This window comes from Anguilla rostrata, chromosome 6 (assembly GCF_018555375.3).
Source record: "Anguilla rostrata isolate EN2019 chromosome 6, ASM1855537v3, whole genome shotgun sequence".
Lineage (NCBI taxonomy): Eukaryota > Metazoa > Chordata > Actinopteri > Anguilliformes > Anguillidae > Anguilla > Anguilla rostrata.
In genome coordinates, this window is record NC_057938.1 from 17,757,223 (window position 1) to 17,784,162 (window position 26,940).

At 42.8% G+C, this 26,940-nt stretch overlaps 1 protein-coding gene across 4 annotated transcripts in view; it reads left to right on the plus strand.

The window, feature by feature from the left end:
- Window positions 1-19,968, plus strand: part of pld1a (phospholipase D1a) — a 49,684-nt gene extending 29,716 nt beyond the window's left edge. For 3 of the 4 annotated variants that reach the window (XM_064338737.1, XM_064338738.1, XM_064338736.1), the window contains exons 15-26: window positions 375-600; window positions 4,820-4,948; window positions 5,332-5,450; window positions 5,717-5,830; window positions 6,348-6,458; window positions 6,591-6,679; window positions 7,830-7,943; window positions 9,719-9,768; window positions 12,604-12,738; window positions 16,855-17,008; window positions 17,093-17,210; window positions 17,878-19,968. In XM_064338737.1, the coding sequence (XP_064194807.1) occupies window positions 375-600; window positions 4,820-4,948; window positions 5,332-5,450; window positions 5,717-5,830; window positions 6,348-6,458; window positions 6,591-6,679; window positions 7,830-7,943; window positions 9,719-9,768; window positions 12,604-12,738; window positions 16,855-17,008; window positions 17,093-17,210; window positions 17,878-18,102 (1,584 nt within the window). In that variant the 3' untranslated portion in view covers window positions 18,103-19,968. The remainder of the gene's footprint in view (window positions 1-374; window positions 601-4,819; window positions 4,949-5,331; window positions 5,451-5,716; window positions 5,831-6,347; window positions 6,459-6,590; window positions 6,680-7,829; window positions 7,944-9,718; window positions 9,769-12,603; window positions 12,739-16,854; window positions 17,009-17,092; window positions 17,211-17,877) is intronic. The other variant, XM_064338741.1, reaches the window with a different exon arrangement.
- The last annotated feature ends 6,972 nt before the right edge of the window (window positions 19,969-26,940 follow it).

Sequence of the window (26,940 nt, forward strand, 5' to 3'; positions counted from 1 at the left end):
AGATTGAATAGTAGCCTAAGTTCTCTCTGTGAATTGTAGTTAGATTGAATAGTAGCCTAAGTGCTCTACAGCGCATTGTAGTTAGATTGAATAGTAGCCTAAGTTCTCTACTGTGAATTGTAGTTAGATTGAATGGTAGCCTAAGTTCTCTACAGCGCATTGTAGTTAGATTGAATAGTAGCCTAAGTTCTCTACTGTGAATTGTAGTTAGATTGAATAGTAGCCTAAGTTCTCTGCTGTCCATTATAATTAGATTGAATGGAAGGTTTGGTGGTTTTCTGACGTAGGGAATCAGGCAGTATTGCTGGTATTGTTTTGGAAAAGGCTTGGGTCATCTGTAGGTGACTCTCTGCGCGCATTACCTCTTACCTCAGCAGCCCGACGCGGCGGCCGCCCCGACCGGTGTGGGCGCGTCCTCGGTCGATGGCGCCGCCCCCAGCAACCTGAAGGCCGGAAGCGACGATTCTCTGGACCTGCCCAAACTGAAAGGGATCGGCCGCAGCCGCAAGGCGCGGTTCAGCATCTACAAGCACCTCCACCGCCACGGCCTGCACCGCGCCGACAGCGTCAGCAGCCTGGACAGCGTGGAGAGCGCGGAGAGTGAGTGCGGCTCCCTGTGCCGTGAGACGCCGTGTTGTGTTCAGTCCCACAATCCTCTGTTTTCACAGTGCATAGATATAGAAGGTTACATTTGATCTTCCCATTAAAGCAATAGTTTAATTTTGTTTTATATCAGCAATAACTGTTCCAGCACATGGGCTTGCCTGTATGACAAGAATTTCAAGCAGCTGTTCCGAAGACATTGTATAAGCAAAGACTTTGGACACCCATTTTTTTTCCATTAATAGGCCCCCCCAAATTTGGAATGCGCAATCACACATCAGTGCTTACTAGATCCTTTGCTGTCAATTTGGGTGAGCACAGACGAGCACGGGTTTCCCTCTAATGTATGCAATGCCAAGTGTGCTGTTTATCACATCACATCACAGCTTGTAAGTCAGGCTCACGGAGATGAGTCTGAGGAAAATATTTCTCGACCAGCTTAACAGGTGGACTTGCAGGTGCTTAATCAACCAGCAGGGGTCAGTAAAGAATGATGAGACCCAGATACCTGCCACCTGAGCCCTCACTAACCCTGGACAATGCAACTGCCAACTATGCATCGCACTGCAGGGCTAGCAGCCACAGTCAGCACTAGCACCATTGGTTTCAGTCCCAGACTTCTCTGACCACCCATCCGCTAGAATTAGAATGGTGTCTTAACCAGATGAGCCACAAAGCAGCCCCCGGGCTCAACCATTTTAACAGTGTCTGGTACTCTTCCTGTGGTCCAGGAAGGCAGGTAGCCTGTGTAGTCCACCCTACGATAAAATGGCCTCTGGCTCTTCCTTATATGACCTTTTGGGTCATGTTGCATTCTGCATGTTGGTAAAGCTCTGCAGACAAGTCTGCTTTATTTACTAAGTGCAAAGAGGCTTTGTACTTGACAGTAGGCCAGAAAATGTTGATTGTTAACAGGTGAGACAGTGTATTACAGCGACGCATGGTTTAGACTGTGATGTAATGTCTGCATTAACTGCTCATGGTAGTAAACACTGCTTTACTACATGGTAGTAAATGCCTCTTTTAAAATAGATCAAAACCAGCTTTCCATCACGTCAGAGTGCATTACTGTCATTTTCTTTTTAATCCTTTATTTAAGGTCTCTTGAGAACATCCTTCTCTTTTTTTCAAAGACGCCCTGGGAGAAAATGGCAGAGTTCTTTTTTTCTTTTTTTTTGGGGGGGGGGGGGTTAAGGGCCTTTCTTTTTGTGTAGAGACCCAACTTCATCTGTTCAGACACAAGTATTGCTATATGCCCACCAGGGGCTGAAACCAACAGCTCTACAGTTGCCAGTTGCACACCCTACCACTAGGCTATCTTGCCGCCCAAGTTTTTTTTTTTTTTTTTTTTTAAATCTTCCCTAGTTGGTTTGGTATGAAGCAGCAGTTACATTTCTGGCACAGTAGTCAAATGATCACACCCTGACTGGGAATCCATTATTAAACCTTTGTATGTTTTAGTTTCCAGAGAACTAGTTCGTTTTTCAGTCATAAAGGAAATATCCAAATAAAATAACTGTGGTAATTGTGGGGTTAAACAGCCTCTACAGTGGTTTTTATCTGTGCTTGCATGACACTGTGCATTACGCCTTGATGTCTTGATTGAGAGCAGAGGACATGCTTGTCTTCCCTGTTCTGCATTGACCGCATTAGTGCTGCTGTATGTGATGGGGCATTCCAAATTTGGGAGAAAATATTTTAAATGGGTATTTTTTTAGGATGTTTTGATGCAGATTACATCCTGCATTTCAAGCATTTTTGTGCTTTCCCTCCATCTTCACCCAAATTTGGAATGCCCAGCCATGCAGCCACACTTGCTGCAGTCTTTGCAATCAATGTGGAAGAGTGTAGACACTGCAGCACGTAATGTCACAAGCTCCATCTTCACACCGCAGTCCGCACGGCAAGCTTGTCGCGTTACGCTGGTGCCCTGCGGGACGTGTCTGGCCCCACAGTATCACCGAGGGGCAGTGGAAAATCTCTTCATTTTCACTCGTAGTTTCTTGTGCACTGATCGATTCTGACCCCCCGAGGGGGAATTACTGAGAAAATTGGTTGAAAGAACACGACTGTCTCCACAGCCACGGCAGTGGGATTGCCTCCAGCAAAAGGTCACTAATTGGGTCTTTGTCTTCGAAGCAGCTGGAGGCAGGGCCGTTCTGCAGAGGATTATGGGTAACTGAGTAAGGCTCTGTGTGATTGCGCATATATTGGATGTGTGTCCATGCAACTGTTTTGATGTTCGTGTCCAGTAGCACCCCTGCCCTGTAAAATGAGCAGTAGTTTACCTCATCTGTATTGTTAAATATAAATCTGTAATTAGCAGTTGGTTTGAGATCTGTTACCTGTGCGGGGAAAAAAGTTTATATTTGAAACCCAGAGTAAACCCCTGGGAAGGTGTGTAATTGAGCATTCAGAGCACATACCAGATAAGTGACCATTTTAAAACATCATTAAAATGCTCTATATGGGCAGCCAAGCAATTGCCCCAGGTGATCTGTAAGCATACAGGTCATGACGGAAAAAACACCTTCGCGCGTGTGTGGATATTGGCATTCTGGGCCATGTCGGAAGGTAAATACAAAACAAAAGGCATTTACGAATCCATTTGACAGGCCATTTTAAGCGTTAAGCATCTTGAGTGATGCTTTTGGCCCATCCCGTTCCCCGACCTTGAAATTGAGGGCATCGGTCTGGTGTGTTTCTGCGGCGCTCTACACATAAAAGAGCGTTAAAGGTCACGCATTCGTGAGCTGCCTGAACGATGTGGACCTATAGCAGGTTCCACAGGAGGGGAACGGGTGGGAATTTTAACTGTTTTGGTTTAGCAGATGCTCAAAGACATCTTCAGGAGTGGCAAAGGAGTGCTTAAATTGTCAGACTAAACCAGATGAACTCTGAACCAAACTCTCACTTCCTACATCACTCGTGTTTTCTTTACCAATATTAAGAATCAGTTATACAACAAAAACGATACTGATGAAATGATATTCTTACTGATAATTATTATAAACTCTGTAATGTCCTCTTCAGACGGGATGTATTCAATTTCTTTCCAGGCAAGGGGAAATGAAAAATTCTGAGTTAGCGGAGGAAGTGGAAATACACAATTTGCAGGATACAAAGCACATTCCACTTTGTTACATTTTAAACTTTTTAATCTTTTATCGATGTTACTTTGCTGGTCGGACATTTTGTTAAAAAGTTTGGGGAACCGCGGGCTGGGAGGAAAATAATGAGAACAAGGAGGTGGCTTCAGCCGAGGACTGGGATGCAGAGAAGCCAGGTCGGGTTACAGCTGAGTAAACACGGAGGAATGTGGGAGACTGACAGTCCAGCAGAGCTCATCGCGACAGGGTGGCATTTCGCAGAGCTTCTGTGTCTGAAATAACTAACGTGCATTTCAGTCACGAAGCCAAAGTGATGGTGTTTGTATCTATTCTGGTCTGACCAGTCCTTCCCCCTGTGTTGCACATGGCGTTCAGATGTCATACAACTGCCTTCTGTGTCTTATGCGACATCGTCGGTGACGTGTGAATGATTTAGTCTATTTCCCAGTTGCTGTTGAAGTATAGGAGAGCTTGGGGGTTCTCTACCAAGACATGATTTCTCTATTCAGCGATTAGCCTGGTCTGGAATCAGTGTTGTGCTTGCCAGCTGCAACTGTGGGCACTAGTCTGCTAGACCAATGGGTAGCATACCAAAAAGTGGAACCACTGATGTAAAGTGGTGTTGTCAATATGGTCTTGGGCCATCATGTGTAGCCAATACAGCCTGTCTGCACTACAACATAGCCTCTACCAGTGTTTGGAATTCCGCAGGAGAAACACAACTCCACCTCTCCATGGGGATGTCAGTCATTTCCTGCTGAGTTAATAGCTGTAGAAAGTGCTGTCTCAGTTGTCTGAGTTGTTCCGTGATATCTCGCACATGCTCAGTTTGGTTCAGATCTCGTGACTGAGAGGCCATGCTACCTGCATTATGTTTGTGACATGCTCCTCAAACCAATGGCTGACTACTTGTTTTCTCTGGCCAAGGGCTTGGTTGTCCCGAAAGACCTTTCTCCTTGCATGAATGCTTCAGCATAGAGTTACAATTGTCACTCCATGCCATTAAGTTACAGCACAACCAGGCCTTTTTAAGGGTGTGATTTCACCAAAACCATGCTAGGAAAGAGAGTGTTCCCGTGTAACCGCGCCCTGTTGTCACTCTCTAGAGCCGGTGTCCATGCAGAATGCGCAGTCAGGTGGGGGTGAGCTGCTGGGGAACACTCGTTTCTGGCATGGCAAGGACTACTGCAATTTCGTCTACAAAGACTGGATTCAGCTGGACAAGCCTTTCGATGGTAGGTCGGGCCCTGGTCCCAGAAGTAACTGGTTTGGAATGGACCAGAAAGGATGGAATGGTTTTTCAGAAAAAAACAACCTTAAAATAGAAGTTGTAAGGCAGCATGTAGCAAACTATGAATTTCAGCATATATAGCATGGAATGTAGAATGTTTACAATTTCTGCATCATTTCATAGCTTCCTTTATTTGTACTATATGTATGTCTTGATCAAAAGATTCATGAAGTTTGATCTTCTTGCTGTATTTGTCTTTTAGGGCATTCATGTACAGTTAAATAATGATCTTTTTTATCATTAAAGACATTTCAGTATATCACTATGTTCTGAAAGCTGAAGTGTAATGGTGCTTTGGCAGTGAGCTAACTCTTGCTACTTCTCCAGACTTCATTGACCGGTACACAACCCCCAGAATGCCCTGGCATGACATTGCCTCTGTGGTTCATGGGAGAGCAGCCAGAGACGTGGCGAGGCACTTCATCCAGCGCTGGAACTTCACCAAGGTGAGACCCCACCTGCTCATGACCTTCAATGTAGACCAGATGCCTGCAGGCAACACGGTTCTAAGGGACTTAATTAATCATGACTCCAAGCACGGGAGCTTTAGTTTCCCATGTTGCTTGAATACACCCATCAGAAATTTTCTGAAATGACTTAGTATTCACAAGCTTTGACCACTTGAAATATAGAAGCATTATGTAAAATTATTTTATCCTTATTCTCTCTCTCCCTCTGTCTGTTTCTGTCTGTCACCCTCTTCCTTTCTCAGATCATGAAGCCAAAGTACCGTTCTCTCTCTTATCCATTCCTCCTGCCCAAATCCCACGCCTCAGCCAATGAGCTCAGGTACCAGGTCCCTGACAGCGTCAACGCCAAAGTTCAGGTAATACCCTCAGGCACTCATACATGCTCACTATATGAGTCACTCATGTACAGACATACTGTCTAGAGAACCACACTGTTCACACTGTCACTCCCATTTCACACGTGTACACATGTATGCATTCACTCATTCTTCAGGACTGTCCAATCCTGTTCCTGGAGATCTACCGTCCTGTAGGTTTTCATTTCAACCCTAATTCACAGCTCAGTGAGAGCACTAGCTTTTGAATGAGATGCACTTTTTTAGGGTTAGAGTGAAAACCTACAGGTCGGTTGCTCTCCAGGAACAGGGTTGGGCAGCCCCGAAAACAGACATGTTACAGATTTGAACAGTGACGGTACCCTGCTGTACACAGACTTACACGTGCAGTTACAAAACCATTTTCCCCAAGAGTGGAAACCTGCTCACAATCATGGGCATAGTTACATTTACACTTGACCCACTTATCTTCAGTATGATCTTAGTCATAATGGAGTGCATTCATATATCACCACCGCTACCATCGTCTTTTTTGTAGGTTCTGCGCTCTGCGTCCGATTGGTCTGCCGGCATCAAGTACCATGAGGAGTCCATCCACAACGCCTACATCCAAGTGATCGTCAAAAGCAAGCACTTCATCTACATTGAGGTTAGCTGAAGCTCATTGGGTCTTGGGGTCCCCATGTACAGGACTGGGGTTTTTTTTTTTACATGTACAATGAAAATATTATTTGGATGTTCACACTGGTTCACATTGTTGGATTGTTGGTTTGTCTTTCAGAATCAGTTTTTCATTAGCTGTGCCGATAACAAGCAGGTCTACAACAAGATTGGAGACGCAATCATTGAGAGAATCATCAGGGCTCACAAGTAGGTTTACCACTTCCTTTTTGCCCACATTGTGACATCAGTTCATACTGTGACTTTATGATGTCACACATCCCCAAGCTTAGGAATGAACTTGATATTTTTTTGTCATGGACAGTTTGACCCGAGTGAAACTGCTTGCATATGTCACAGAAATATATATATATATATATATATATATATATTATTTGTCTCTGTATTTGCGTCACCTACGGTACAAAAATATTACCCTGCATTATTAATTGTATACTTGTCGCATGAATTCAATAATAGTATTTCTTCTCAGGGGTACAATGGCTTTGCCCAATTCAGACTGTGTTCATCAAAGCCTTACTATGATAATAATCACACAGCATATCTTGCTCTTCCAAATGGACAGCCCTGCTCCTGCTTGCAGATTGGTCTATAATTGGTTAAAGATTCCATGCTTTGTTGTTGTATTATACCACCAAATTTTGTAAATGGGTCAGGGAAAATAATCGCACCCAGATTAGGTCTGGAGGCATGGCTGCAGTGTGTTTATCTTGAGTTCACCCACAGGAGAATGCAAGTTAGACACTTTCTGTTTCAGTCAGATTAACAAACTGGACTTGGTTGGTTAGACCTGCCATCCCCTGTGGTTTCCCTTCAGTTGCATTTCACATTACGGTGATTATGAGAGCCCTGACCCATTGTGGTTTGGAGTGGTATTCAGGTTTCAGGAAAAATAAATCGCCAGCAATTGCCTGTGAAATCATACTGAAGAAAACATACTTCAATCAGTATTTGTCGCTGTATTCTATACTGTACTTTGTAATCTGTCTTGCAGAACATTGTAATTAAAAGCATATACTGCTGTGTACTCATCCTTATAGCTGCTGTACCTGCACACACGCAGGCACACACACACACACACACACCAGTTGTATCTTGTAGAGAATCACATGGCTACAGCATTATGTTGGGTCAAACATTAAGTCCATTGGCTGTGCAGCATGGCTGTTAGGCTATTTTGGGTGTGTTCATTGCATACGTTTCCTCGTAGCTACATGCATTCCAAAGGGCTTGTGGCACTGTGGTATTTAATATGGATGGAATAGCTTAAACATTGAATTGGTTTGAGGAGTGTGTTTCAGTGGAATGGGTGATCTCACTCTTGTTTCTCTCTTGAAAGGGAGAATAAGAAGTACCGGGTTTATGTTGTGACACCGCTTATGCCTGGGTTCGAGGGAGACATCAGCACTGGAGGAGGCAATGCCATCCAGGCCGTCATGCACTTTAACTACAGGTGAGGATGAGGATGGTGGTGAAGGTTAGAGAACTGGCAGTCAACGGTTCTCAGACAGGGGCAGTGAACATACAATGCAGCTATTAAGTCTCTAAATGTCTCTTAATATCTTAAACACAAGAACACAATGCTTGTGGAAACACTGAGAGCAAGAGAGATGAGAGAGAAACTGTCTTTTTACTGATTCTCATTTACACTATTATTGTTATGAGCGAGAGAGCGGGAGAGCAATTGAAAGAGAGAATATTGCGAGAGAATGTCCACACGGGGGATTGTTAATAACTACGGATATTAGTCTTGTAGATGTGTAAACATTAGCCTTTTTATGACCTCTGTTCTGAATCTGCAAGCTGCTTTTTTTCAGGCCATGTCTTTTTGTTGGTTTGGGTAAAAAAAAATGTGAATGCATCCACAGTGATTTATTCCTATCACAGCTCGCTGTTTAACAGGAAAGATTAGTTTAAGTGAACAGGATACTTTGGAAGGGCTGTGCCCGTTTACTCATATCTGTGCTTACCATCAGTCCTTATCAGTTTACCTGTCTTCATGTGTCAAGGAACAGGCAGGAGCCAAGCAAGGAATTTACAAGGTCGTTCACATATCGACGTCTGCCCTGTCAGTTGTTTGGTTAGGGCTAATGAAACCGTGTTTGTGTAGACGTGTTACAATAAAAATCTCATAGCCCTGCCCTGCTGTGGAATCCTGACTCATAACCCACCTACAGTATGTGGCAATGTTTCTCTGACTGTCTGTCTGCTGGTTGTGAGTCACAATAGCGCTGTTGTTGCTTTTATTATTGTGAAGTTATTGGTCGACTACCTTGTTTAAGAGTTGCTGTGCATTGGCATCGGCATCTGGGATTCACACCCATGAGCCTCTGGATCAGAGCCCAGTGTTCTAAAAACAAACCCAGAGTGGGTTGATCATGTTTTTACGGGAGTCTCAAGGTTGTGTTATGGTGGTTTTTTTCTGGGTAAACAACGCTCTCATTTTTATTAATGAGTAAAAGCGAAGTGAATCTCCTATCCAAAAAAAATAAATAAATTTCACCATTAACTGGTTAGTAATGAATGTCTTTGTCTTTCTCTCTCTCACCTCTCCGTGCTTCATTTTCAGAAACGAACTGGCTATACTTGCTCAGTGGGAGACTTGGTCTTGTGCTATGATTTTAGCATGCCATATTAAAATACAGGTCTGCTTGCCAAAACAGTGAGCATGAGCTTAGGTATATCTTGATTTAATTGGACTTCTGCAAGTTCTTAGGTAATTCTTAGAACCTCGCAACCCTCGAGTTATGAGTGAAGTTTTCCAACACCTCCACTACATAGCCACTGAAAACGCCTTCTGTGTTCGTGGCATTCTGAAGAAATAGAATTGCAGAACAATGCTGCTGTCCCATCTGATAGCAGTATAAAACTGAAATGTGTTCTTCTTTTTATCAGCAAATTCTTTTCTCTACCTTCAAAAATAAACCCGCTGTAGGGTGTAAAATATTGCCTTTTGCTCCTGTCAGCTTGCTCTCTGACTGGTTTGATGTCCATTGTTTTGTTTTTTTATCCCTGTGTGGAATTACTTTGATGTACTTCCGAAACATTCCAGCGAGGGTACGAAGATTTTGAACTTAAATGTTTCTGTACTCAGATTTATGTGGTTGCTGTTATTCAATAACCATAAATCAAATAATCTTGATGTTTAATTTTTATAACTCCCTTTGCGGGATTGGATTTGCTCTGTACCGTAAAATATAAGATGCCTGTCTCTCTTTCTTCTTTCAGGACAATGATCAGAGGGGAACACTCTATAATTTCACAACTGAAGAAAGCGAGTAAGTCTTTTTGACTCTGAGTGTACTGCCAGGTGTGAGTGTGTGCATCTGAGTAACTGAATGAGTGTGTATGGTAGGTTAAATTCCTCTGAAAACTTGAGGTGCGTATGTGTGTGTGTGTGTGTGTGCATGCTGTTAGCTGAATCTCTCTGTTCTCTAGCCAGGAAAACTGCAGATATGCATCCTCTTATTATGCGCTCCTAAACCAGCAGGGCGCCGTCATTGTCAGGCCCTCATTAGGGCTGATCTTCATGTAATCTCACATGGGATGGCTTCCGTATTTATTTCACCCAGATGTACAGTGTAAAGCCCCATGTCCCTGAAGGGGGATATCTGGACTATTGCTTTAACACTGGCGAGAGCGAGAGGGTCTTCCACAGGAAGCGATAAAACGCGATCGTTGTCATCACTGCTCGGTTATACCAAATGCCCTTGCTCCTGACAGTCTCTTCTTCATTTAAATGCGATCTTTACAAGACAGTCGTACGACACGTTTGGCTGAAACGGTTCACACATTCTGATGCTGAATCCTGACCGTGCAGTTAGCAGACTGTACCTTCTGGCCTTATGGGATGGCACATAATTGTCTGTTGTTCTCCTGAATGTAAAGATTACTCTGTAGTGATGGGGCCAACTATGAATGTAATTAGGCCTTCTGAGTTAAAAGGATAGAAATGGGAATAAGTGAAAGAATTTGGTTAGAAAAGGGACATTTGATGTCTCGTGCCATAAACTATGACAGTTGTCTTTGTTTCATTATAATATGGGTGCGGCTCTAGTATTGGTGGCAGCTGCTCTAGTGCAATCCAACAGTCAGGCCAGTCCCTGAACCTGTCATTACTCTGCTGTCATCCTCATGGTTCTTACGGTGCTACATGTATTATTAGAAACTTACCCACGTTTCCATGATAATGCTACCTTTGGGTTCCTTAGATCACATTTACAGGCTCCCCGGGCTATACTGCGTGTTATCATATCTCCTTATGGTGTCCTTAATGAGCTGCCCGATTGCATGAGAGCGAGCTTAAACAGTGACAGGTGGAGCCGTTTGAAGTCTGCTCCCCTAAGTCTGCGCAAAGCAGATTGTGAGGCAGAGGAAAAAAGGCCCCTGTCAAAATGAGAGATAGCTGAACCGCCAGCAAAGTCGATAGTAGATCATCTCCAGCTTCCTGTCAGTAGACGCATTGGAGCTCAACCTTCAGAAGATGGTTACGGGACTGAAGCCCTTGAACGGAGAGCCTGGTTTCCTCTGTGTGCAGTGAGGCTGAGGAGAAGAGAAGGAGTAGAAGGAGGAGAGGGTATTTGACCTTGGCTTTTCATTTACCAGGAGGGAGGTGGTAGTCTCCGCTCGAGCGCTCTGGTAGCGGCATGCTGTTCCCTGCTGGGCGAGGTCAGGCTGGTGTAAGTGAGTTTTTGCATCACACGCTCAGGGCTAATGGGTCCTGGACTTCTGGTTGACCTTACCAGTGCACGCATGACCAAGCCACAGGGTGTGATGTAGCTTCTGATGCTCCTGAACTGAGCCAAGTACTGTGGTGAACAGCCTTGTGTGTACAGGAGAAGATATAGGCCCTATTCTATTCATGCGTATGTGTGTGCGTGCACGTATGCATGTGTGTTTTTGTGTGTGTGCACCTGTGTGTCTGTTGGAGTGGGTGTGTATGTGTGTATGCTATCAACAATAAAACAATGACAGCTATGGAGTTTCTACTTTGTAAAATAAGTGAGCCTTCTGGAGAATCGCAGTTCTGGGAAATGCTTCCTTCTCAAGCCCCACCCTGGGGCTGTGTTCATCCTTTACCGATGAGCAACACCTTCTCACTTTCCACAAATGCACCCTGTCAGACACCTTTCTCAAAGAATGTGCAAAACTGATAAAATATATATATATTTTAAAGCTGAGATAATTCACATCAAAGCCTGGCACTGAAATCCCTCATTGAACATTCACTGTTGAGCAGAACCTTTGCTTTATGCTTTTACTTCTGTTATGTGACTTGTGTCACAAGTGTCCCGGGAAACTAGTATGAATGTTGTCTTTCGCCTCTGTCCAAGGAGACTGGTGGCACGGTTGTCTTTGGCCTGTATCTACGGACAGTGGTGGGATGGTTGTATGGTTGCCATTAGCCTGTATCCACGGACACTGGTGGGATGGTTGTATGGTTGCCTTTAGCCTGTATCCACGGACACTGGTAGGATGGTTGTATGGTTGCCTTTGGCCTGTATCCACGGACACTGGTAGGATGGTTGTATGGATGCCTTTAGCCTGTATCCACGGACACTGGTGGGATGGTTGTATGGTTGCCTTTAGCCTGAAGATGTAGCTTGAAGACTCACCTCTTCAAGCTACATCTCACCTCATCACCCCCCACTACCCTCTAACATCCATTAAACCTCAACTGAGTAACCACGCGTCATGTTATTTTCATGTAACTAGGTTCATCTACAACTAGGTGGGTGGGGGGTGGGAATTTATATATATTTAAAAAAAAAAAAAAAAAAAAAGGGGTACAATTCACACTTTTTGCAAAGTTATACCTATTGTAGCTCTCTTGCAGGAATGTTGTAAAGCGCTTGTCTCTGAGTTTTGTAATGCACTTGTTGTAAGTCGCTCTGGATAAGAGCGTCTGCTAAGAATCTATAATGTAATGTAATGTAATGTAGCCTGTATCCACGAACACTGGTGGGATGGTTGTATGGTTGCCTTTAGCCTGTATCCACGGACACTGGTGGGATGGTTGTATGGTTGCCTTTAGCCTGTATCCACGGACACTGGTGGGATGGTTGCGCCTCAGGTCTTTATACTTGCCTGACTCCTGTGTCCTCCTCTAACAGTGGAGGACCAGTGGATGAACTACATCTCCTTCGCGGGCCTGCGGACCCACGCGGATCTGGAGGGCCGACTGGTGACTGAGCTCATCTACGTCCACAGCAAGATGCTGATCGCCGACGACAACACTGTCATCATTGGTGAGTGAGCGCGCGAGCGTGCTGGAGCTAGAACCTTTTTCTTTTTTTGAGAGAGAGAACTGCAGTGTTAAGGCAGTGTGTAAGGGATAGTTCAGTTTTCTTGGTTTTTGATATTTCTGTTTTTAGAGTGGTTTTGAGTCGGCTATTGTGTGCGATGATGGATATTTTAGATATTAACACAAGTTTCTGGTGACCTGCCAGATTTACAATAGCTGGTGTAGGGTCTGTGGTCTAAAACAAGGAAATACACTTCCAAGTAACTGCAAAGCTGTGTGTATAGTAACATTATGTCTCCAGAGGTTGTACTTGTACATGTATATATTAGCCAATTATCTTTCAATTAAGTTTAATTTTATTTTTGTTTGGAACTATTTCCTATGATGTCTGCAACCTTAGACACAGCAGTACTCAAGGGAAGAGGTACCAGCACAATGTTCATTACATATTTATGTTTATAATTATGAATAAACACTTTAAGATTAATCTGTTAATATGTACAGATGGCAACATAATGGTGCTATTCAAGCTGCTTTAGTGTAAGATGTAAGTGCATTTTCTTGCTTTAGACCATGAACCCCCAAACGATCCTATTTCAGCCATTATGAGGCCAGTTAGTCAAGAAATTTCTGTATGCGGCTAAATAAAATATCCCTAATCGCAAAAACACTCTCTGGGCCAATGGAAAACATGCACTTAAAATGAAATAATATCAAGAAAACCCCAGAAAGTAAACCATCCTTTCAATTGCAAATACGCTTTCCAGGATTCTTCATAGTTTTATATGATCTGTTTTTTTTTTGTTTTTTTTGCAATCTCTTATATTCACAATCAGCCCACTACGTGGGGATACCCCATTGGCGGTAACTGAAAGAAACAGGGTAGTCTGGCTGTTAGCAGCCCCTGAAAAAGGTGCCAGGATATTCTATCATTTCAAAATCAGTCAATGCCCCTCCCAGCCTGCTGTTCATACAGGCATTATGGCACCTGCCATTTAAAGTAGTGTAAAGAACTGTGTAAGTCAGCAATCCATACTAGACTTAGGCCTTGGTATTACAGCCTTATTATTTTATGTCTTACAATCATAATAAATGTAACAATATGTGCATTTATTGAATGTGAACTTTTTCTTTCATTTTTAAGTTCAGCAGCTCTCTTCTTCATTATGCCATATTTCTTTGCATCGTCACGTCAGGTTTGCTCTCTCATAAGTCAGCTTCTTAAGTTTTATTTTTTAGTCATTTTCCCCCTGCTTGTGCTCAGCTGTGATTTCCTGTTTTCATTCCCCTCATCACGAGGCCCCCAACTGAGCATTTTAGCAGGAGCCATCTAACATAACTGTGATAAATGCACCAACATTGAGATTGACTGTATGCACAGCAGTAGCCTTCTATCACTTGTGCCTAGAGTTGTAGAATTAAAAAAAAAATCTTCCCTATTTTGTGAAATTGTCAAATTTGTACCATATTTCTATAGTATAACCACTTACAGTACTCTTCACAAATCCCCGACTGTGATTGTTCTGCTCCCCCTGGTGACAGTTCTTGGTTTTGCAGGCTGGGGCAATTTTTCAGATTCATGCTTGGGAAAGTTATGCACCACAGAATTGTATGAGGCTTTGAGTTTCTAATGATTCATAGGAGCGAGCTGCAGATCAGGGAACATCAGCCTTCGGTCTCTTGACTGTCAGCTCTTCAGCGAGATTGAGATAACAGAAATGAGCACAGTGATGACAAGTGCGCTTATCAACTGGAAGTGTGCTCATGGAAGGTCAAGGCTTGTGCCCGCACTGAGGGTTCAGTGTCAGATGATGTCAGACAGTGGGGCGTGTCCCCATCTCTGCCTCTGTGCCTCCTCACTCACACCTCTGGCAGGCTGCTGTCCTGTATCGCCTCCCTCTTAGCCTGGGTGACAGACAGCCTGTTGTCTGATGTCATTAGAGTGAGAGGCGTAGTCAACCTTAGCCAGAGATGATTGCTCTCAGTTCTTTAAATTTCAGTTGTGATTCTCTTTATTGGCAGTGACAGACATGCATTTGTACTACACATGACATATACATATGTATCAAAATATTCAGATTCACTGATATGCATTTCTTTTCCAAACAGAGGAATTTTTTCTACATATATACTGCCGTTGCCCAGATCTGACTGTATTTCTCAGTTCCTCCAGCAGCCCTTGAATTGGTCTGTCTGTCTGTCTCTTTCAGTCTGTCCTTCAATCTGTCTGTCTCTTTCTCTCTGAAATTCTCTCAAGTTCCTGTATAAATACAAACGGGATTTATTTGTATTTATACAGGAACACATATACACACTTATGTTGCCAGTGCATTTACTTAAGAAAATAATCAGTTAAGACTTTATTTCTTGGTATTTGTATCAAAGACCATCCACGTGATATACTGTGCTTGCAAAGTCTCTGATTTTGTTCTTTGCCCAAAGAGGTGTGACAGCCTGTCCACCTCTGAGAGGTTTTCAGAATCAGATGTCAAAGTATGAGACACCACCTATCCTTTCTGGCAACTCACTCAATAAGTTCCTCTCTCTTCTGTTCTTTGCACCCTTCCTTTCCTTCTCTTTGTGGCTCAGTCATCATCCCATTCTTTCCTTCCTCTCTCGCTGCCAGTGACTGTCCCTCTGCCTCTTCCTTCTCTAGCACTGAAAAGTGTGGTGCTTCTGGAGGTTTGCCAGCCCTGTATCAGTTCTCTGTCTTTGTCTGGGCCTTTGAGTCTTTGACTGGGCCTTGTTTTACACTTGTTTTGGCAAACAGGGCTTGCTGAATGTCATGTACTTCTGATAAGTAACTGACGAGTGTGAAAACACAAGGACAAAATGGATTGTCGCATTTTATCTGAATTCACACTCCCATTGAAGCTACAATTATGGTCATTTTAAACTTTTAAGGCTGCCGTAACCAGTAATGTCTGGTGGGCGTGGAATTAGTGTGGGTCTTTTAAAGTGTAAGGTGTGATCAGCCTGATTCTGGATTTAATCGCTGGAAATTAATAAAATTGATAATTTTTTGGCTTTATTATGTTGCTTTTCCCCATGTGGTTGTTAGAATGCCAAAATGCAGCTTAACCCTCAGAGAACTAAAAACATCTCGGCTGATTTTCCCTCCTTTTACTTTTTAACATAACTTTAGTCTACCTTTGCCTTTACTATCATGCCATAGCTCAACAGTCTCAGCTACACAAACAAACCATAAAATAATGTTATTGTATTTTATGTGTACTAAAGTTTTATTGTATTATATGCAAACTGCAATGAGACACAAAAAAGAAAAAAAAAAACAAGTAAAAATCTCTATTTTATTACACACAGCCAATACACAATGTGTTGCAAGACTTTTTGTTTATGTTTCTGTCACACCAAAGCATGAGAACAATAAAAAATACATCACACAAAGCATAAAGTATTTGCATAAATCCAAGCAGGCCAAATTAGAAAACAAAATTGTGCTAGGCATCAATAATCATGTGCCAGAAGTCAACAATCTGTAAATATTAAATTCAGAAAGCATCATAGTAATAATAATGTAAATAATGCTGTCTGTCAAAGCTACTCAACATGGAGTTGGAAGGAGGTTTTTTACGTTGTGTGTAATGGAATATCTTGAGCTGATTGGGCTCAAAACCCGGACAATATATCTACTTGTAGCTGCGGGACTTCACAATTTTATTCCATAACATTGTCCATCAAAGTTACTGACCAAAGTTCTTTTTCACTTTTCAGGTTTTATTGGTAGATTTATGATAAATCCCACCCCCTTTTGAATCCAGATGTGTTTACTGGAGTAATGTGACAAGTTGACTGATGGCTCAGCCAGAATCTTTGTCTTTAAGCTTTTAAGAGGAGTGCTTTCCATGCTATGCTCAATCTCAGAGGGTTAAGCCTGTGCTGGAGATGAAGGGGGGGTGACCTGGTTCATTTGTCACCCTTACCGTGGCATAGGAATGGTATCCTCTGTCGGATGTGTTTTGGTGCCCTGGCACTGCCAGTCAAGCAGTTCCTGGAGCAGTGGTTTGTGTCCTAGAATAATGCTTAGTGCCCCTTGTGTGGGCTCCCTCTTCCATGGCATAGTCTCAGTGAGGATCTGTATTATTTCCTGTCATTTCAGGCTCAGCCAACATCAACGACCGGAGCATGCTGGGAAAGAGGGACAGCGAGATGGCGGTCATCGTGGAGGACTCCGAGACGGTCCCTTCGATGATGGATGGAGTAGAGTACCAGGCAGGGAAGTTTGCACTGCAGCTGAGGCTAGAGTGCTTCAAGTAAGAGAATGATGACAAAGGTAATTTTTAAGAAGTCCAATTTCCCTGTAAACAATACACTTTAATGATTTTTTTTCACTACAGAGCCATTCTTGGAGCCTTCTCAGATCCCACCGTGGATGTGTCGGACCCCATCAGCGACCGTTTTTACAAGGAGGTGTGGATGACAACGGCTGCGCGAAATGCCACTATTTATGAAAAGGTATTCCCTTCTCTCTCAGCTTTAAAGGGTTTAAAATAACTATAAAAATTCTGGAAACCAATCGGGTCTCATGCCTTATTTCATGAAGGAAATAACGTGAATTAGAACATGTACAGTCGTTGTCCTCTCCTGTTCCAGTGGAGCATCGTGTTCGGGATCAATGTCTCCTATAAGTGCTAAATTTGAAAACTAGGCTGGCAGCTAGCACGTGGAACGAAATACTAATGAGCCTAAATAGAGCGAGCTATTCATCTCTTCCGAACCCATCAGGGGCCGACGTTTTCAGTAATGTTCTGCTGGCAGCCGTCCCTATCCCCGTCGCAGACCAGCGGTGCCCCAAATACAGCCCGCTGGGGCGAAAGGCTCGTCTCCATCGTGCTGCATCCCCTTCGGATGTCACCCTGCCCCGGTCTGCACCGCGCCGATCAATAATCATTTTGAACCAACAATTTTATTTAGAAGACAAATTGTCGTTCATGTTTTGATTTCAATCAGCCTGCCCTCTTTTTTATCGTCCTACTATACTTCTGCCGTGCTGTTACGGATTGTGTTTTCCCTGTATAAAAATAAAACGGAGAATTTTCCAGAAGCGCCAAAATTAAGATGTTATTACTGTTTCTTTTTGTAATGACCGTCTCGATCTTGGGCCTCTCTGTGTCCTCTCTAGGTGTTCCGTTGCCTGCCATCCAGCCACGTGAGGAACCGACTGGAGCTGGAGGAGTTCATCTCCAAACCGGGCCTGGACAAAGAGGACCCCGCTCGAGCTCAAGAAGAACTGAAGAAGATCCGGGGGTTCCTGGTCCAGTTCCCCCTCTACTTCCTGAGCGAACAGAACCTCATGCCTTCCGTCGGGACGAAAGAGGCTATGGTGCCCACTGATGTCTGGACCTGAGACCAGAATCATTGAGACCCTGAATCATTTATCCTGGATTGCAGTCTCTGTACAATTGAAGTAATGAAGAAAAACTAACCTGTGAAATGCACCACAAACATTTTGACGTCTGTATAGTGCCTTTGATTTCAGTTTGACAAAGCCTACCACTACACATGCATAGAAGGCAGACATCGGACCAGAAGTCAATAGTTCTGTGTTTTTCCCCATGTATACAATTTCCCATGTTTGGATTATGAATGTCGAGAAGTCTGGGAGAGATTTTTTTTCACTGTATCATTGGAAGATGAAATTAATCTTTTTCCTGAGGTGGGAAAGTGATAGTTGTCAATCTGTGTTGCTGAGGTATCACTCTGCAGCATAGCTGTTCTCTAACGGTGTGCTGTGACCTACCTCTGAGGGGAAAAAACATTGAGTTTCCTTAAGACTATTGAAGATGGTGTATAAATTCGAAAAGCCCTATGGAAGCTCCTCTGGATTCCCAAATCCAAAATGTGTGCGGGTGCCTGAAATCAGCAGTGACAAGAAAGCATCAGTTAAAAACTATCAGGTGTGATACCCTGCAGAAGGTAGATATTTTTCTACCCACTCCCTCAAGTGATGATGTCCTTGAATGAGCAGAGGAATGTTCCAGGTCAGCTGGCAGTTCCTATCTGGCTGATTCAGAACAAGACCGAAGTACAAGACAAAAAGGGACACTGAAGCTCAATTGACTTTTACGTTGTTCAGGCAGCAATGTATCTTGTGGAGAAACATGATTTCTGATTTTCAGTGAGTGAATTATAGCATTGGTGGATACAAAGAGAATCAAGACTTAAAGCTAAGAATAATTCAAGCCAATGTTGTTTCTTTAAAAAGTACAGTTCTTGCTTTGTGATACTCTTAACTTTCTATGCTACGGATGGGTAACTGTGCTGTGACGTATGGGGTTGAATGTTGTTATGCTGGTGTTTGGACCTACAGTAATTATGTAATGCTGTCATTTGATATCTCAAACCTATCACGTGATCATCCATTTTTAATGGGCTGCTTTTTATACCAACCACTTCTTTTTTCTTTTAGCAAGTTTTATTATTGTCAGTGAACCTGACAGTAACATAACAGCACATATTTTTATATAATCATCAGTACTTTTTAATCATCCATGATATTGATGCAGTACTCAGAACACATTGCCGTCAGTTCCGTCGCAATGTTCCTTGCATTCTCTTTTTTTACATCTTGCTTTGACAATCTGTGGACTCTGTCCTACAGTAGTGGGATAATAGCCCTGTCTCAATAACATGAAGGCTCCTTTGCTTACAGGAAGAAAAACTGCCGGTATTAATATTGTCATCTCTGCAAAATGGCTTCAGCAGTTTCATCACATGCGTGTCATTTCCTGTTAAGGGTTTTTACCCCTCCCTTCGACAAGCTGTGTGTGAATTTTCAGATGGGGTCCCATGCAACATGCTCTCTTGTCAAAAAATATATTTCCCATAATGCCTTTGACAGCAATATGTTTCAACATTTGAGTGTATGCCTTCTATGATTGGCAAGCCATTGTTTCAGTACAAGATTCTGTTTAATGTAAACAATTTTGTTAAATGTACACAGCTCTAATATTGCTTGTGTTTGCCTCATACTCACATTAGTAATTAACTGATTCAGATATGCTCTCAGCCTTTTTTGTCCTCCTTTCTTAACAGTAAACACATTTTTGCCCCTTGGTAGTATACACAACACAGATTATATTTTTATTCTGTCCCAAAATAGCATCCCAATTCACCTTCACAACCAAGTAGTCATCCAGCTCTCTGGGAATCTCATTCATGTAAAACAAAATGTATTGACATTTTTCCAAGAAATAAAGCCAATATGATTTAATCAATGTTGACAGCCTTTGGCCATTGCTATTATGTGATATATTGCAGGTTTTGTGAGACTATTAATTGAATTCATGATGAACATTGAATCTATTGTGGGTGCTTGTGAGCAATGTAAAATTGTTTGATGAAAGGCAGAACCTGCACATCCTTTTGTGTGCTTTTACTGGAAGACCATTCTTATTTAAATTGATGTAGCTTTGTTATGCCAGCTACTGAGTGTTAACGGCTGTTGTCCTGAGCACAGGAAATGGTAAAACACCATTGGTCCAGAGTGTTCAGGTTTTATGAAGAAATGGGTCACACAGAAGGTAGAAGAGGTTAATTGAGAGTGGAGGTGATGCGGCTTGCTGTTCTTATTCAGACTTGACTCTGTTGCCACAGATTGAATCTCACAGCGGTTGGCTTTTTCAAGACTATCTTTCACCTAATGTCACATTAGATGTGGTCGACTTTAGGGAAATGAAAAGTCTTTATTATTTATGCGAAAAGTCAGCCATGCTTTGTATGCCCTTCCCTACAGACCATACATGATAATGAATAGAAATCATGCTCAAAATCTTCTTGGAACAAAATATTGCACAATAAATACAGAAATTAATGGGGCTGTCTGGTCTGATAGATTATCTCTGTAACCCCTAATAGCTTTATATCTTTAATGGTCTCAATTACAGCCATCAGAAATGCATGCCTGTTTATATAGATATGCAAATCATTCATACATCTTCACATCAGCAGTCAAACAAACATCTGAGAGCAATTACTGTGCATAATCAGAGAATAACTTTCCCTTCAAAGGCTGTCATTTTGGCAGAAATTTGTCGATGGTGAAATAAATACAGAGGAGGATGAGTGCTGTGCTATTTATTAAACACATCATCACTTTGTGTGGTAGTGAGCAACCTGTTATAAATGAGGGAGATAAAGGAGTTTTGTTTAATTTACATAATCTCGTTAGTAACCGCTTGCTGTTGTGCTTTGTTTCTAATCATTTAATATGGTACAAGTTTATTATTCAAGTATTGTAAACATTACGTTATATAATCTGTTTTTGTTTCTCGTCATTAGGGTAAACAAATCTTATCGCCTTCCTCCCTGTCATGTGTAATTTATTTAAATGCATAATGTGACTGAATGGCATAATTTGGAGGACTCATCGGAGAGTGTCAGAGGGATGGGGCTGGGCTGGCGTCTCCGGTTCTGAACTGGCTGACACACTTTCGGAATTAGCCTCATCCATCTCCGAACGGGAACATTAGTGCTCGATTCAGATCGGCACCATTCACGCTGTCCCACTTTCCTGAGAACTTGTGCCCTCTCTATCTAAACATAGAAACTTCTCACTGCATCAATGCTAATTATTCATTATCCGCCTGGGTCTCTATATTGCCACCATAGAGTGTGTGCGCTTTTCTGCAATTTACACTTATTCATTTGGCAGCTGCTTTTAGCCTCAGAAACTCCCAAGAAGTGCATTTAACATGGAAAGCAAACCACACTAGAGCTGCGGATAGTCCAGATCCCCGTTACTCAAATCACAGCCCTCAGGATCCAAGCACTGCTGGTTTTCCACCCTCCCTTTACCTGGGAGTCAGGCGTGAATGCGGTCTGGCCAATCGGTAGCACTAATTGTTCAGTTAATTACCTGGGGGAAAAGAAAACCAGGGATGGGTTTGGATTCAAGATCCAGATTTTAGTTTCCATCATCTAAGGCTCTAACTGGCATCAGACCTGCCTTGTTCAGTAAATCATACCACATGGCAGTTGACTACTATAAGCACAGATTCCTAACCCTAATTGTGCTATAGTCACACAGGCCTTACATATGGTTCTGGAGGCTAGTGAAGGGGAAATGGGATTTCCTCTATGTGTTATCACCCCGATGGTCAAGTCATTTGGTTAGTTTTAACAGGTCAGTGATTGAAAGAATGTAGTTATTCCTTGCATAATGGATCCCTCATCTCCCATCACCAGAGGTGGAAAATCCATGTTCGGAAAGTAAGTTCTCCCCTGTACTTTGTTCCTATTACTTGTATTTGATAATTGCCACAGTTCTTCAGCCAGGAGGTACAACTAGTTAGTGAAATCAGCTGGATGAGATCCTGGGTAGAGAAACACATGGCAGGACTTTTACTTTACTTTCTGACCCCTGACCTTTCCTCCTCTGCCCATCACTTGCAGTGAAATTTGCCTTCTGATGATGCCATCTAATACACCGGAATCAATTGATGCCCAGTCACTAAAATAATTTGCATACTTTGCTGTGGGTCAGTATTTATTTTATGTATGTGTCTGTGTGTACATGTATGTATCATCCATATTTATTAATGCAATGGCTTGGATAAATGCTTATTTCATGTATTTTAGCTGTTCTTCTCACTTGGCTCTGGGGTGCCTGTGTATGCTTCTTGTTACAGCCACCTTTCTTCTTTTTTTGTAAATGTATGAATGCAGTGCAGGCTTGGCTCATTGCCATTTGCCTTGTATTTGAAATCTTAATTTCCACAAACCGTTCAGTTTCAGTGATCAGGTGTCCACCCTAGTCATTGACATAATGTGGCTTTAAGAGGCTTTGTATTTGTCCTAATACTGTAGCTTATTCTTCTGCCTAGTTGGCTATGCAGATGTTAGGCCAGAATAGTGTTCACTGTTCTCGGCTAGAAATAGCTGTACAAAATAAGTATTGTACCTTACTGAACCCGTGTTTAGCAGTTGTCTACGACCATGAAATGCACTTTTTTTGTACGTCGCTTTGGATAAAAGCGTCTGCCAAATGAATGTAATGTAATGTAAGAGATGAAACCATCCCACAATAGACATTAAACATTTCTAATTGTTAGTCAGAGCAATTAAATGCTTGTTACAATTCAGGTGTTACTGTTGTGGTTAGAATGGAAACCAGCATGTACAGGGGTCCCCCAGGAATGAATCTGAGAAGCCCTGCTCTACCATTTACCATTTAGCTCCATATACAAGTGCCAGAAGGGGGCGCACTTGCACCTGGGCTCTACCCAAATTGGGAACTTTTCCAGTGTTAACGTTTTCCCGCATCTTATGCCATGGGGGAATGTTGCTATATAAATAAGTTTTTTCAGGCCAATTACTTTTCCACTCATCTGTGTAAAACTTGTTGTAAACATGACTGAATCATGACCTGTCGCAATCCGATTGTGAATCTGTAAATACAGGCAATCTCCCGTTCCATAATGAACACATTACAAATGTAACGTAGCACAGCAGAGATTTGTTTGGCTTTGTGTGTTGCCTGCGAAGTTAAATTAGCTGTAGTATGCTGAAGTATACTATTTTATACTTAAGAATACTTGAAGTTTAATTAAAGTTTATATCAAGTAGGCTTAGTCTACTCTTTTTTACATGGGTGGTGAGTTGTGTTGTGAATGATACACTAGTGAATGACTGCCAGCAACTACAAGGGTAAATGCAGGCTGCTTGGCCAAAGTGGATTATCAAACAATGGGAAGTGAGTCAAACTGTATAAGGGCAATTCAGTGGAGATTAACTCAAAGAGGATCTTCCTCCTCCATTACATTTTCAAGCTTCCAGAGGGCGCCACAAGGGGGTGCCAAGCTCAACATCCAACATCTGGGCTTAGACAAGTCCCACCAAGTGGCTGGAATGCTTGAACTTAACCTGTGACCCCCTGTTCTCCTCTGTGAAATGCTTCAGATCTCTTGGGACAATCCTCCCTTTTCTAAAGAATCTTGGACCTCAGTGATGGTCCCACAGGAACTACAGTGACTTGATGAAAGGGGAATGCAGACAATTTTTAACCATATGTTACGGATGCATGTTTGTATTGGTATAAGTCGTATAACAATTAACCCTCCACCCAACTGATTGTCAATGCTGCGTATTTGACACGTTTCATTATCTAATGAACCATTCCTCTGCGCATGAATGCAAATTCCATACATTAATCAAGCATGCATTAACATATTTGGGGGGGACTCTTTTCCATATGTTTCCACATGACTTTGCACATTAGTCTAATCGCACAGCATGCTTACAGTGTTAATTTCATTGGGTGAAGAGTGCATGTGTATGTACGAGAACTGAAACCACCACACTGAAATATAAATCAATCTGACCAAAGTCATTTAAGCATGTTGATAAGTGGTGTGTATTAGCTGGGTGGAACAGGGCCGATTAATGTAAACTCCCCTCCTGGAAGTCTCCTTTCTTTTAGTGACTCTGTTGATCCGACAAGAGAGAACAACATGATGCGCTGCCTCCCCAATTACCCTTGTTTCTCGGGAGCAGATGTGCGAGGTTTCCACGGTGACGATGGGTTCAAATGGGGTTCTGGGGATGTGTGCGGAGTACGGAGGGCGGGGGGGTCATAGGTGCTGTGTACGAGGATACCTGGGCAACCAAGTTACCCCCCCCCTGGACAGTTATCAACAGCAGGGGTGTCTGTACCGTGGCTGGGGGAGATGAGGACCTGGCCATCTCTTAATGCCAGCCATGTCACCACTTTTCCTCCACAGGGGAAGGTTGCTGTCTAACATGGTCGTCACATCAGTGTATCTGACTGATACACTGTACTGGAGTGTCTTCCAGCACTGTGGTGTAACTGATCTATAGATCTGCAGGCTTATTTGAAAAAAAAAATCATTTTAGTTAATTCCTATAAATCAAATGATGTTGATGCTGTGTGGTTATAGCTCTCTTTGAGTTGTTGGATCTGCTCTGGAAAAAAATACAAAACCAGTGTTTTCTATGTTTTTTTTTTCAGCACAACGATTAAGGAGGAATAGAGGGGAAGGATTTTCAAGATGAAGTGAGACAGACGGTCTTTTCTGCTTTCAGCATGCTGTCTGGAGTGAGTATTTATGCGTGTGCTCTTGTGCTTCCTTCTCAGCAACGTACATGCTTTTTACCCAGGAAAATGCACACCAAAGGTGGAGGCATCAGAGTTTCCAGATTCTTAGTGCCTCCTTTGGAAATTTCTCCTGAAAGCCTCCTCGAGCTGAGTGGTCACATGAATGAATGAGCATTGTGACCTTTCGCTGTGATGTCAGAGAGGGTCACGGCTAATCAGGCTCTCACTTCACAGAGCGACAGAGGGGGGGAAAAAAACTGCCATGGAAACAGCATGGCCGCCTCCTTACATTTCCGTCACGCTCCTCGAGCCGCCGGTGTCGGACAATCGGTAGGAACTGGCATTGTTGCGGTGAAATAGGCCGCCACTTTTAGGACGGTTTCCCAGTGAATGGGTAATCTGCATGACAAACCCCTCTTTTTTGGATAAGGCTTTTTATAGCCTCTGTAAGGGAGGGCTGTGGCAAAAGAAAAAAAAGGGAAGTGTTCTTTTTTTTTGTTTCTGCGGAGGCCTGCCATCATTCAGCCCATTCTGTGGCGATACAGTGCATTCAGATCGTGAGTCAGAGAGAAGTGAGCCACACTACCTTCGGCTTTCTTTCAGCGCAGTACAGTGCGAGTGACAACACAGCACTAAATATCTATGGAGTTCAGTCATTTTCAGCACTAAGATGTGCCTATGCTTCTAATTACTGTATTTCCCGTTGCCAGAGAGCTGGCAAAGTCAGAGGGGAAATAAGGGAATTAATTATGGGTTTTAGAAGGATATTATGACCCCACATTTAAAAATATGAGAGTATAGTCTGTGTGAAATTCATTATGACAAGTACAAACTTTCAGTTGAGGGATGCATTTTTATTTTGCAGAGAAATCAGCATACTACATCTTTACAAGTCTGTGTGGGGCTTTAATTGCTCGGCACCAAAACCGATCACTGCTACCCTGAGTCCCAAAACAACTGACACCATTTCATGCTTCACGGCTGCAGGGAATGTTGTGTTTTGTACTCACATTGTGCAAACGTCAACCCTCTGGAGAGCACAAGACCTGCCGAGATGGCAGCCTTTTTTTTTTTTTTTTTTGAACAATCCCAGCCAGATTCAGCTCACGGGAAATGGAAGACCGTCTGGAAGCACATTTTAGGTCACACGAATTAATATTTTTGACAAAGACATTGCGGAGAAATGTATGGGTGGCACAAAAATACATTTTTCATTTGCGGTAAGAGTGGTGTTAATTTCATACCAAACCTTGGAACGTAGCATGAATCGGACACCCGAGTCTATTGCCAAAAAAATTTTAATTCACAAAAGACCTGCGACAGATTTGTGTTGAAACTAAAACCGCATTTCCCATGAGTCATTTGTCCTTTGGTTGGTTTTTAGATGAATCTCCCCTATCGCTGCTGAGGCTGACTCAGGCAGGGACCTTGGTGTCTGCTGGCTGGTCTCCATGTGTCCAGCGGGGATGCACACAGCACCCCGGGGTCTGTTCTGCAGCCATTCTTCACTGTCACTCTCGAATACACTGAACGACGAGCAGGGGGCGGGGACAAGCCTGTCTGAGAAGAATAAATGCATTCATACTGCATGCTATGTACAGTGGCTGGCCTTCATGAAAATGACCCCAGGGCATTAGCTGGGAATTGCGTGCCGTGTTGCTGTGCTGTGGAATTCGTGACCTGACTGCATAGTAGAATGTAACAAATTAATCTTGGGTGATTAAAATAAGGCAGAGATGAACCCATAGTTTTCTAAATAAAAAAACTGTCTCCCAGTAGTTATTAGGTGGATGTTTTCATTGCATGGGACGGTTGGGTTACTTTTGCCTTAGCCTTAGTGAAATCCGTGGGAAGAGGCTAGAGGGCATACAGGCTCTGCTGACAAGATGAGTGCAAGCGAACACATTCACAGAGCTCTCCAGATAGCATGTCTGGCAAAGGCTCCTTCCAAAATGAATCAATAAATAAAGGAATGCAGCGCTTTGAAATCTATTTCTGTGGTGCAGGGAGAGAGGGAGGGAGAGAGAGAGAGAGAATAACATTAGATAGTGGGTGAAGACTGGGACAGCTGTTCAGTCTGTCACTCATAGGACTGTTTACACTCATTATGGGATACGAAAGGGAAACTCC